This window comes from Ambystoma mexicanum, chromosome 13 (assembly GCF_040938575.1).
Source record: "Ambystoma mexicanum isolate Mex_15411 chromosome 13, UKY_AmexF1_1, whole genome shotgun sequence".
Lineage (NCBI taxonomy): Eukaryota > Metazoa > Chordata > Amphibia > Caudata > Ambystomatidae > Ambystoma > Ambystoma mexicanum.
This window is the reverse complement of record NC_090938.1, coordinates 738940956-738954309: the sequence shown is the minus strand read 5'-3', so window position 1 is coordinate 738954309 and position 13354 is coordinate 738940956. Positions and strand designations below refer to the sequence as shown.

General features: G+C 47.1%; 1 protein-coding gene across 2 annotated transcripts in view; it reads left to right on the top strand.

The window, feature by feature from the left end:
- Window positions 1-13354, top strand: part of PPT2 (palmitoyl-protein thioesterase 2) — a 129991-nt gene that overhangs the window by 111467 nt on the left and 5170 nt on the right. For both annotated transcript variants that reach the window (XM_069635019.1, XM_069635020.1), the window contains exons 5-8: window positions 3033-3140; window positions 10422-10505; window positions 11930-12014; window positions 12720-12774. In XM_069635019.1, coding sequence (XP_069491120.1) covers window positions 3033-3140; window positions 10422-10505; window positions 11930-12014; window positions 12720-12774 — 332 coding nt within the window. The remainder of the gene's footprint in view (window positions 1-3032; window positions 3141-10421; window positions 10506-11929; window positions 12015-12719; window positions 12775-13354) is intronic.

Here is a 13354-nt window from a genome sequence, read left to right as displayed (position 1 = left end):
CCTGGCGCCCGTAGAGCCCGACCATTCGGCGCTCCCGGTGCCAGCAGACTCGCGGTGCTTGGCCTTGTGTTGGACCCCCGTCGCCGGGGTGTCCTCAAAGGTCTTAGAAGACCGCTCGGATTTCTTCCTTTTCTTCTCGCCTGACGGGCTCTTCCCTTCCAGCCAGTTGGCGAGGCGTTGGTGGCGGTCCTTCATGGTCCGCTCCGACATATTGCCGCAAAACGCACAGTCCTTCTCCACGTGCGTCTTGTCCTCATGTAAGCAGTAGAGACAAAAGGAGTGTTCGTCCTCCTTAAAGACGTTCTGCAGCTGGCATCCAGGGCAGACCCTGAACAGCTTTCCGGGCGTCGAGCTTCCCTTCTCCTGGGCCATGTCCGGGCCTGAGAAGCTTCTGGAGTCCTCCAAAACGTAGCTCGACGAAATCTTCACCCTTGAGGGGCGCAGACGAATCCGACACGGGTCCCCGTTGATCGGATGGAGAGTCGGTGGAGCTTGAGGCTCTTTTGACCGGAAAAAACGAAGTTTTGAGAAAAAAACGTGAAAAATTAGCACTAACGCTCGAGAGCAATAGCACGAGGATCCCAACACATGAACGTGCGGTAAAAATCTGAAGATGGCTGCCGGAGGCGGTGCTTAGGTAGAGGGCAGTCATTGGCTGTGGTCAGTATGACGCAGAGACCAGTGATTGGTTATTACTACGAAAGACAGAGCAGAAACGAAACTGATACTGATTTTTTCTTTACCGAGGATTCCCAGCCTGACGACGGGGAATATTCATGAGCATGTGAATCCATGCCAGACCCCATGCTGGAGAAGTTATGCCTAAATGGGATTCTTGTCCGGCTCGGCCAGGACTATCTAGGAGTCTTCCTGGTGGCAACTGGGATCCTTGTTTCACCTCTTGAGGTCCCGCCCAACCCCCCACCTCCTGGTTGCTTTACAGGGTAGGGGTTGCAGTGGCAAACCAAGTTAACCTATCGGGTTTCCCTATTCAGAAGCAAAGGTGTCTTGTGCATAGATTCTTGTTCCTGATATCACCTGGGGCCAGTGTGTCTGCATGAAACTGTCTCAGCCCAGTCTGACGCAGTCTCCTGCACAGAGTTGCTCTGTTAAACGATGTCTTGGTGGTGAGTGGCCTTACCTGCAAGCCCCTGGGTGGATAGCGTTGCCAAGATGCCTCGGGTACTCTTGTTGCAGCTCTAGTTACTTCTTGATCAGGATCTATGACATCTCCCAGAAGTGACATGGGCCAGAGCATGTCTAGGTGCCTGGTTGTATTTTGGTTTATTGTCCTGCCTAAGGGTCTGGAACTTATAACCTCCCACTCCCAACCATTTTTTGCTCCCCTCTTTGCAGAGCCAATGTTTGTATGTGCCTAAGGGCATGGCACTAGACCCATTTTCTAGTCCTCCAGCTGGCTGTTTTCTAGATTCCTCAACATTTTGCCATGTGATCCCTCCTCCCAGACAACAAATAGGTTTTTTTGTGTTACTCTGTCTATTACTGTCCCTATGCTTCTAGGGGACTTCCCACTATCCTGCTCTCTCACTTCTCTTTCTTCACCTTTCCGCCAACTGCTTCTATTCTCTTTCCAACTTCTGCACCTCCCTCTGTTACAGTTTTTCCCTTTCCCTCTTCTTTTTCACCTCCTGACCTCTTCTGCGTCCTTTCCTCCTCTTCACTCTTAACTCGTTCAACCATTCTTGTTGCCCCCCCCCCCCTGTACTCCAATCACCTCCTACACCCAAACTCCTCTGGCAACTCAAGAGCCTCCACTTGCTGCTCTGTTACTCCAAACTCCTCGGACCCAGGCCTGTGGTAAGGAACTGCAGCTGGGTGTGATGTTTCCTATTCATGGATTGGTTGGGCTGCCCAGGCTTCACACACTCTGGTGTATCTAATTTGACTTTACTAGCTTTTTCCTAAAGTGGACTGAGATGTTAAAAGGACGGTCCACAATCTTATATTTGGCAGACTTTGACACGTGCACCAGGACACACATACTGAGCTAGCAGAACCAGGGTCTTATCCGCGGTCCACTGCTCGTTTTCCACTACTTTTTGTTTTTGGATATAGTGGCGAGCCTAATGGATTCTACCTTAGTCTATTGGAAGAAAGAAAATGAGTGCAGGGAAGACAAGAGGATGTGAAAGAGGGAAGTGAATACTACAAACACAGGAAGGAAAAGATGCCAAGGGAAGAGTGTTTTGTGATAGCATGGGTGTGCGCCAGCCCTCTTTGGTGGATCATGCTTCTGCAAAAGGGAGGAGACAGACAAGTCCTAAGTGTTGTGATAATTGGGTTGTGCATGGAGGCAGATTTGGAGACTTGTAAGTTAGTACAGAATCTCATGGTGAATGCAGGAGGGGATTGAGAGTGTGTTTGGGCTGGGGGCTTATATGCCTGGGTATCCCAGGTTACACTCCCACAAGTTAATTATGTGACTGCCAGGCCTGAGGTAAGCGTGGCACAGCCAAAGTCAAGAAAAGACTGGGCATAAAGGTGAATGTGGTTGGTTACAGGAGGTAAGGGAATGAAGTGGACAAATTAAAAAGGCAGCGGAACCTTGACTACATGGTGATTCTTAAAGGTTGGGCCATGTCACGTAATGCTAGACTTTATTGTGATTGGGCAAACACATGACCCAGTGGCACCCATATGGGAGGCTGAATTTGAAGAGGGAAATGAAGATCTTCTATCGGGCCTAGAGTCAGAGGCTGCAGCTTGCGCCCTAGGGTGCTGGCGGGTATGGATTCTGCAGCTTGTCCCATAGTGTGCTGGTGGGTACAGTGGCCAGTCGATTGTGTGTGCATCTGGGGAGGCTTCTGCACTACAGAACCGAAGCCTGGCCTTTGGGCACAGGTGCCACTTTGTCTTGGGTATCCTGTAGACCTGCACCATGAGCAAGAAGAGGAGCAACATTGTTCTGTAAGCTCTTCCCGCCTCACAGATGAGTGTTTGCAATGTCAATGCAGTGCAAAAATCTCTCCCCAAAGATGACCTTCCCCCCCCCCCCCTTTGCATCTTTTCAGACACGGATTACCTGTCCCGCCTCTTCCCGCAGTATGTGAAGTCAAACCTGTATCGATTCTGCTACAAGCACATGGGCCAGACATTCTCCATCTGTAACTATTGGAACGGTAAGGAACCCACCCAGTGGCACTATGGGAACATGTGTATTGTGGGTGAGAGCTTGGTGGCATGTGCCCTTCAGGTCCGTATGTGCACGTCTTAATCTACAGTGTTGAGAGGCTCATCGCCATTTGTGATTTAGATGTCTGAGTGTCCCTTCAGGGGTTCACCTCCCATTGCATACATTTGCATTGACCGGGGTAGCACGTCCTACTCTGATATCTCCCAGGTGATTTTAGTGTTTGGCTGCACTATCAATGCCCCTGGTCCGATCTGTGACACCAGGCTTCTTCTACCCCATCAGCCCATTATTGCTCTCCTTACTGTGTCTAGACTAGTTCTGTCCCCTTCCTCTGAATGAAGTCCGTAAACCAATCCCTACTTTCAACCTTCCTCTACCCCCTCATCTACATTTCCCTCCCACTATTCACCACTTACATTCCTTGCAGTATCTTTGTGTATTCCTACTTCCCCACGCCAAGAAGCTGAAACCAACACAATAACCCAAACCATTCAATTCATGTAACAAATGTGTCAACACAATTAAACGCAAGACTTGAATATGTCACTTGTAAGTGGTCATGAGTAAGAGTCGAACAGAAAGTTACATTTCGAGTTTTAAACAGCACTTCCATTGTCAAAATAATAAGAGGGGTTGGGGAAATCCTGCATGCCCCTATGTCTGAGGGGTTTCCCTGCCCACCAAAGCTAATGAACGTCTGTGTCGGGATGCTTAACAAATAAAGTGTCCTCTGCCCTCCGTCAAAGACTCTAAACTGACCCTTACATGCTAAACTAAATACAAGGTCAAAATGGGGATTTCTTTGAGCTATAAAGGTATAGCTTCCTCTCGAAGTTCCAAACATACATTTCTAAAGTGCATAAAAGAAAAGGAAATAATGTCCCACCAGGAACTAGGGGTTCTCCCCTCCCCCCCATTTACCCATGTTTCTTTCAATCCTTTTGGTGCTTCTGGCACAGTCAATAACGTTCCAATGTTTCCCAAGAAGATCACTCTCTCCTTGAGCACTCCTTTCTATATTCAGTGGTCTTTACTCTCTCTCTTGCCTCTTTAAAAGGGGTATGGCTGCCCTCCTTTTTCGCTATTCCACAATTTAAGAATTATTCACTTATTCGTCCTTCTATACCTGATTTACACTGGGTTCCACTGGGTTCCACTGTTTTGTTTCTTATCTGAATTCCTTAAAGGGATAAGGCTCTTCCCTTTCTACATAGTTTCTTGCTTTGTCACTGGAGTCCTTAAAGGGGGGCGAGTCTTCCCTTGTCTGATGCACACTTTCACATTTAGGGTTCTGACCCCTGAACTTTATCAATTCTTCTTCCTTCCCTGGTTGTTAGGCAGAATCCTGTGCAGTTCCCTTAGGGACCGCTACAGAAGATTAAGACTACAGGTATATGCAATAAATCCCCTTTGGTATCAGTCTGTACCACAAAGATTTAGTTGGTAGCTGTGGCTAAGCAGTCACTTATCTCAAGAGGGAGATGAGCAGTATTCAGGGTTTACACATTAGGGCTACAGTACCTATGGAACAAGGAAACACTGACCAAAGCTTGGTATCAAAGAGAATATATATATATATTTTACACACTGATGTTCACACACAATTCACTATTATAAAAGCAAGTTAAATCAGTCAAGAAAAGTATACACAACTCCCTATTTAAATCGTAGAAAAGTTTGAGCAAGAGTGAAAACTGAGAAAAACGGCACAGTGAAAACCAAGGAGAAATGGCACTCTAACAATTTCTTAAAAGGGAGGGAAAGGACAAGTTATACAGGTCTGTACTCTTTAACACACCAGCAACACTTCCCAAGAAGATTGTGAACAAGTTAGGCAAGGCAGTAATTTAGCATATGCAATACTGAGGTGAAAACCGAGAAAAATGGCACTTCACACGTATAAAAAGAGGGAAGGAAAAGGTGGTTATAAGAGTTAGGTGCACCAACACATTTCTAGGTGAGAAGCAATCTAGAGAAGGCAGTTGTAACAGATTTAGCCAGAGTCAATAGGCCTGTGCCAGAGTCAGTGGTACAGGGCAAAGTGCCCAGGAGCAACATTTTCTAGTAGCTGCAGTCAAGTCTTTGTTTAACGATTTGAAAAGGCGGTTGCAGAAGGTGAAAGACAATGTTAGATGAAAGGGGCGGCCAACCCAGTAGTTAGGTAAAGGATTTAAAACACCTTTAGCAGTACCCAACGAAACGGGAGGCCTGGCGGAACAATGTACCTTGAAAGTGGAAGAGGCTTCTGCGGTGGCGGTAGTTCCTGGCAGTTCCTGCAGTTCGGGATATCCAGCAGAGGAACAGAGGCTCTCGTCGTGGAGGAAGGTTCGAGTTACTGCATTGCCCAGGGATGAAACCAAACGAATAAAAGGTACGCTCCTTTAAATCGCGGTCGCGGTGGACGGGTGCCTGGCTATCCGGTCTCCTAGTGCTTGGCACTGGCGATTCGACCAAGGCAGGTCCTGGAAGGCGATTGGTGAACTGGTTGACCCCACCAGCTCATGGGAAGAAGACTCTTGCAGGTGAAGATCTTCTCGAGTCGTCGGAGAAAAGTGGTGAGGATCTGCAGCAGGGCTTCACCGGTGGTTCAGTCGTTGCAGATGTCTTTAGCTTCTCTCCTCTTCAGCTTCTTAGTTAAAGTGGCAACGTTTTGTCCTCCAGTCCTCAGGACCCTGCTTTTATGCAGCAAGACCCCCATTCATACAGCCTAGCTGTCACAGTGGGGTGGCTCTCCTGGCGGGAGACCCACCCACCCCCTAGCCTATCAGGGCAGAGTGCGACTTGGGTTGCTTAGGTAACCCTGTCCAGGGTGCCTATTTCCCCCCACCCTCCCACACATCCTGTCTACCCCAGACTCCGTGGCACCGAGAGGAGGGCTTCTGTGCAGAAGCCCGCCAAAAGGACGAACAAAGGATCCCCGACCTGGGTTAGGATTTTAGAGAAAGACACGAGAAAGAAATGTAATCAAAGTTCTGGCAATAAAAACCTACTGGAGTAAAGTTAATATTAAAATAAACCGGCAGTATGTTAGAGGCTGTCAGTAAAAGTGGTTACCTCCAGCAATGGGAAAATCTCATAGGGAAATATTTGCGGTCGAATATTTACGGTAGTAACCACTGCCACCAGCCAGAAACTTTTGAGAGAGGGACTGTACGGTACCACCTCGAAAATGAACACTAGGGAAAAACTATTAACTCTTCCCAGTACCTCCATAGTAAGATGGGTTGTACTGGTTTTGTTCATAGGAATTGACTAGTAAAGTCAATGGGGGCTTTACATGCCCTGGGAGACAGTAGTCCGTCCCAGGGTATGGAGTCTATTTGTGGGTCGCTTTAACACCCCTGTGGTACAGCACGGAGGGTGCTGTGTACCACACATGTAAAAAGATGATTCCCATGAGGGTGAGAAAAACCCCCATAGAGCATAAGCACACAAGATAGCCTAAAACACACACCAGCAATCCGTCTAAGAGTGGGGAAAAAATGGTCTCACTCTTAGCAGGAGAAACAAATAAACCCTTCAAATCCAGCAAAGTTGCTGGGGGACTCTATAGGTAAGGGAAATTAGCCTTAGAAGAGAATTCCCCCTAACACTGGTATACACTCTTGGTAGGGTAGTGTTCCTTGTTCCTGCTTCCTTCCCTGGTATACTCTCCTGCCAGGGTATTGTTCCTTGATCCTGAAAAGGGGGTATGGACCTTCCCTTTTATCCTTTGTCTACTTACCCCGGGTTTACTCGCCTGCCATGGTATTGTCACTTTCTTGCTTGGGTGCGAGTCCCAGTCTCATTAGTTGCTTAGTTCACTAACCTGCCAGGGCTTCTGCGCTCTTTGTTCACTTTCTCTTTTACCCAGTTTATAACACTTCTCCAATATCGGGTCAAAAACCCTTTTTTTACTTCCACTGCCTTTATTTAGGCTCTTGCTCTTAACAGTGTTAGTACTTGCAATGATTTCACTGTCCTTCCTTAGGCTCTTTCTTTCAATAATGTTTATAATAATAGCACAACCTTTACTTAGGCTCTTTCTTTCAACAATATTAGTTTCAGTGATACTTGCACTGCTTTTACTTTGGCTTGGTCCTTCAAGAATGTTTGTATCAGTAATAACATCTCTGACTTTAACTAGCCTTGTTCCTTTGACAATGTCTCTGCCTTTATTTGGGCACGTTCCTTCTACAAAGTTTGTATCAGTAATCATTTCTTTGCCTTTTAGTTAGGCTTGCACTGTCAACAATGCTCGTATCAGTAATAATATCTCTTGGGCTCTCTTGTGTAGTACGTGGTACACAGAATTCGTTCAGAAGCGCCCCGATAACCTGCTCACTCTCCCTGAGCTTAGTTGTTGTCGATTGCGTCTTGAACATTCCTGGTGTTTCCCCAGGGTCTGCGCTCCCGGCCCTTTGACTGGCAGTACCCCTGGTGAGTTGTTCGCATCTCGCTTTGTCTTCCTCTGTCCTCAGCAGCTCCGGCTGCCCACAGTTGAAATGCAGCAAACTTCTCCCGACATGGCTCTTCTGCACACTGTGCCCGTTTGCCTCTGCAGCCTACTGACCTTCTGCCTCCTCCAAAGTGTCAGCACAAGTCTGTTGCCTCTCCAGTCTCTGGCTCTCTCGTTCTTCCTCATTTGGTTCACCTGTGTTGCTTTTAAATGTCCTGGTCTTTCTCTGCAATTTCCAAAGACTAGAACGCGCTTACCATGACTAGTCATCCTCATTATTCCATCCCTCTTTCTTGCCTCAGTACTAAAAAGGGGGTGGGGGGAGTAAATTAGGTTTTGAGCTAGAAAAACCTGGGAAATCGGTATCTGTATTACAGTCGGTAACATAGGACTGTTGCAAAGGCACACGTTTGTCATTAAAAGGTATGACTGAATGGTTATCTTGATTGAGTCTGTTTCTGTCTCCCTGAAGCTTGCCCTCTCCCACGTGGTCCCCCTGTACACACACACACACACACACACACACACACACACACACACACACACACGCACACGCACACGCACACGCACACGCACACGCACACGCACACGCACACGCACACGCACACGCACACGCACACACGTACACGCACACACGTACACACACACGTACACACACACACGTACACACACACACGTACACACACACACGTACACACACACACGTACACACACACGTGAAACTCCTGGAGGCCTCAAAGTGTCAGCCACCAGCAAACCACGATCATGCTATATTGACATGGTAAGCTTATTTAGTACCTATACAATAAAATTCCAAGCCAAGGAAGATCATTCTTGCTTTATTTCAACACTTATACGAAGAACTGAAAACCCAGAGACGACAACCAGCCAAAAAGAACAGGCGCTCTACTTTTCCATAATTATTTTCCACAATTTTACAATCCCCTTCTTTTGAATTTACAGAAACATATGGCATTACTTGGTGCCTATATTAATTTATTCATGTTCTAAATAATGCGTCGCTGCCTCTGGTTTTTTGTTGTTGTTGTTTTCTGTGCTAGTGAGAGCAGTTGTCTTATGAAATTAATCATTGGCTGTGTGACAGAATAGGATTGTTGATTTTTAACCATGAAGAATTAAAACATTTTGGATCAATGCCTACGCCTGCTTTATATGGGAACTTGTGTTATCTGTGCAGTCTCTCAAGTGCTGCCATTATTACTGTGCCTGCCCCAGTTGCCTATGTTCAGCTTTCTTGAACGCTGCCCAGTAGTTTTGTATTTGCATGCTAAGTCTGCTTTATATGGGAACTTGTGTTATCTGTGCAATCTCTCAAGTGCTACCATTATTACTGTGCCTGCCCCAGTTGCCTATGTTCAGCTTTCTTGAACGCTGCCCAGTAGTTTTGTATTTGCATGCTAAGTCTGGTTTATATGGGAACTTGTGTTATCTGTGCAATCTCGCAAGTGCTGCCATTATTACTGTGCCTGCCCCAGTTGCCTATGTTCAGCTTTCTTGAGCGCTGCCCAGTAGTTTTGTATTTGCATGCTAAGCCTGCTTTATATGGGAACTTGTGTTATCTGTGCAATCTCTCAAGTGCTGCCATTATTACTGTGCCTGCCCCAGTTGCCCATGTTCAGCTTTCTTGAACGCTGCCCAGTAGTTTTGTATTTGCATGCTAAGTCTGGTTTATATGGGAACTTGTGTTATCTGTGCAATCTCGCAAGTGCTGCCATTATTACTGTGCCTGCCCCAGTTGCCTATGTTCAGCTTTCTTGAGCGCTGCCCAGTAGTTTTGTATTTGCATGCCTACGCCTGCTTCATATGGGAACTTGTGTTATCTGTGCAATCTCTCAAGTGCTGCCATTATTACTGTGCCTGCCCCAGTTGCCTATGTTCAGCTTTCTTGAACGCTGCCCAGTAGTTTTGTATTTGCATGCTAAGCCTGCTTTATATGGGAACTTGTGTTATCTGTGCAATCTCTCAAGTGCTGCCATTATTACTGTGCCTGCCCCAGTTGCCTATGTTCAGCTTTCTTGAGCGCTGCCCAGTAGTTTTGTATTTGCATGCTAAGCCTGCTTTGTATGGGAACTTGTGTTATCTGTGCAATCTCTCAAGTGCTGCCATTATTACTGTGCCTGCCCCAGTTGCCTATGTTCAGCTTTCTTGAGCGCTGCCCAGTAGTTTTGTATTTGCATGCTAAGTCTGGTTTATATGGGAACTTGTGTTATCTGTGCAATCTCTCAAGTGCTGCCATTATTACTGTGCCTGCCCCAGTTGCCTATGTTCAGCTTTCTTGAGCGCTGCCCAGTAGTTTTGTATTTCGATGCTAAGTCTGGTTTATATGGGAACTTGTGTTATCTGTGCAATCTCTCAAGTGCTGCCATTATTACTGTGCCTGGCCCAGTTGCCTATGTTCAGCTTTCTTGAGCGCTGCCCAGTAGTTTTGTATTTCGATGCTAAGTCTGGTTTATATGGGAACTTGTGTTATCTGTGCAATCTCTCAAGTGCTGCCATTATTACTGTGCCTGGCCCAGTTGCCTATGTTCAGCTTTCTTGAACGCTGCCCAGTAGTTTTGTATTTCGATGCTAAGTCTGGTTTATATGGGAACTTGTGTTATCTGTGCAATCTCGCAAGTGCTGCCATTATTACTGTGCCTGCCCCAGTTGCCTATGTTCAGCTTTCTTGAGCGCTGCCCAGTAGTTTGGTATTTCGATGCTAAGTCTGGTTTAATCGCCCTCTGCCTAGATCTTTCTATTCCTTGCATTGCTGCTTTCCTGTATGATCGTAACAGCCTGTATATTTTGTGTTTTAATCTTGGTTTCTAGATCCCCATCATCACGACCTGTACTTGAATAGGAGTGAGTACCTGGCCCTTCTGAACTCGGAGAGCAACTGCCCCAACGCCACTAGTAAGTGAACTACAGAGGCAGTGACCAGTGAAAGGGGGACTTGGAGTAAGCCATTATCTACTGGTCGTGTATACAGATCCTGCACTTAAAGGAATGCGTCCTCGGGGTGAAACTTGAAGATTGAAGCACTTACCTTTTCTGCATTCACATATTTAGTGTACTCTGCCCATCAAGTGGTTGTTGAAAACCAACCTAGTGAGCCTGAACCTGCAAAACTATTTCTACAGATAAGTAATTTGTCCTGTGTCTGTCAACTTTTACAGGATAAGGCTAGCGTCAGGATTTTCCAAACTAGAGCGGTTGTCCATACTGCTATATACCCTTGGTTCTGCATAACTATTTATTATTAGAGAAACGTACCAACCTTTCAAGATGGGCATTGCAAGTAGGGCCTTCCTTGATAGTTGATGTCACTGAGGTAACATGGAGTGGGAGGGGGGCCTTCCAGAGTCTGCAGAGGATTTGCTGTAAACACAAAGTAAGGATAGTTGAGGTTCAAGAAATGATGTTTGCCTTTTAGAGAGGTCTGTTTGAGGATGGAGGGTATGAGTGTCACACCACATAGAGGGAGATCCCAGGAGAGACTGTCAGAATAACCACAGAAAGGCCACTGAGGCAGGGAGGATACCATGACACAAAGTAAAAAATGTATGATCAATCCAAGTGCCCAACCATCACACACTAACTGAGCCACCAAATGTGTCTTAAAATGGCCAAGAGTCCCCAAAAGACTCAGAAAAGCATAGCATGAAAGACTGTGCAAAGGATTGTACTGTGAACTGAGACCGAAGCACAACAAAATCCCTTCACCTGTCAAGAGCCAATCGGAAGCTTGGTATAGTTTGCCAGGCAACCAAACCAGTGAATAGTCCATACTCTGCATATACATAAGGGAAACCACTGGTCTAGAATGGGAGAGAACGTCTGGGCGCGAGATCTGGGTGCAGACATTGGCAGGTTACCAGGAGGACTGCCAACCACACACGTGCAATGAAGCCTTCATGCATGTACGGCATAGTCTAAAGGCAAGTGTAACTGCATCCCAAACTGTGAGTCTACTGAAATGAGCCTCTCCAAGAGGTCACAGTCTAGCTGAGGGACCTTAAGCCAAACCACTTCTGATCGTATCCTTCCTTATAATGACTGGACATTCCTCATTGAATATATCATTTCCTTTCTGATTTGATTTGCCTACATTTTAAGGTGTAGTTTTAGTTTATGCCTGTGTATGCACTATAGCGAAATGTATTGGTTTTGAGAGCTTGGAACTCAGACCAAAGGCAATAATCCTCAGGCTTCAAGGGCCTAGCAGTACTCCTGGCATATACAGGTCTTTGCTCCATTCCTCTATAGAGATGGTGGCTGGAGGTTTCCATCCACTTTCTCAGCTTGGTAGACTCACACATTTTCCCCTCTCCCCGCAGACTGGAAAAAGAATTTCCTGAGAATCCGGAGGATGGTTTTGATCGGCGGTCCAGACGATGGGGTCATCACACCCTGGCAGTCCAGGTAAGCTGTAGCAGAGAGGCATGAACCTGGGAAAGGGGCAATGCGGAGGCAGAGCCGGGGGGCACAGAGGGTCCAAAGGAGCATGCAATGAGAGAAATGGTAATTGAAAAGAGGAGTCTATGAAGAGGTTGGGGGAAGGGCATCGTGTTGTACAGGGAAAGTAGTAGGAAGTACTAGGATAGAAAATGATGAACACGTTGGTGTGAGTTGGGGAGTAAGGATGGGGTGACGGGAGCAGTGTGGGCAGGAGGGAAAGTGATGAAACGGGCACCCTGCTGTGTCTGTAGTAATGTGGCAGAATATTGCGCTCTATGATGACCTGGTGCATGCAGGCGGCAAGGAGAGAGCATAGGATCATCGGCGAGTCTGTAGCGATACATGCTGTTGGGAAGGAGAGGGCACTGTAATATTGTGGTGCATGCAACATAACCGAGTGTGGGCTAAAGGCAAGGAGGGAGCATGTGGCTTCTGCTGCATATACAGTAATGCACGGGTGTGGGGAGAAGAGAACACCGGAGCATGCAATGTGTGATTGATACTATGGTGTCTAGAGAAGGCCAGGGCAGAGCCCAGTAACAGACACTGTGTGCAGGGTGGAAGGTACATGCAGCATATGCAGTGATGTGCACCGGGCTCAAAAGCACAGTACGGGGGCTTGAAATGTAGGCGATTATTGGCTGACCTTTCCATTTTCTTTCTCCTCAGTCAATTTGGCTTTTACAACCAGAACGAGACCGTGATGGACATGCACGAGCAGGAGGTAGGTGGGGAGCAGGGGTGGTGAAGACATGCTCCCATCCTTCGAGATCCTCCCTATCCCAGGAATGTGTGGCACCTTTCCCTAGCGCTAAATTCACCCTCTTTCTGCAGAGGCTTACATTGCCATGTACACGATGGTAGGAAAGGTGCTCGATCCCTTTACTAAGTCGCACAACCCTCACGTCAAGTAGTGATCTGAGGTCAATAGACCTGTCGGACTTGCATCAAGTGGGTAGACGGCCTGACTTTGTCGCCACATCCTATCCTCTGGTGGGTCCTGAGTTGCACCTTTGGACACATATCTGACCTAGAAACACCAGGAGTCTTAGGATCTGCCTTTATTTTGAGGTGCCCATGAGGCCACGCAGTCGGCCCAGTCCATTCACTGAGGCTGGGTATGTGTGCTCTATCAACCTGTAGTACCGTATTGAGGTTGCTTGGCCTACCTGTGAGTGCCATCACCCTTCAAGCGCAAAAACAGGTCTTTCTGAGCCAAGTGACGGCCCTCTGCAGGGCAGAGATCTTTTCGTCAGGCACAGTGGATCCTGCATGCAGGGTAGAGTGTAGGTCATTTCAGTTGG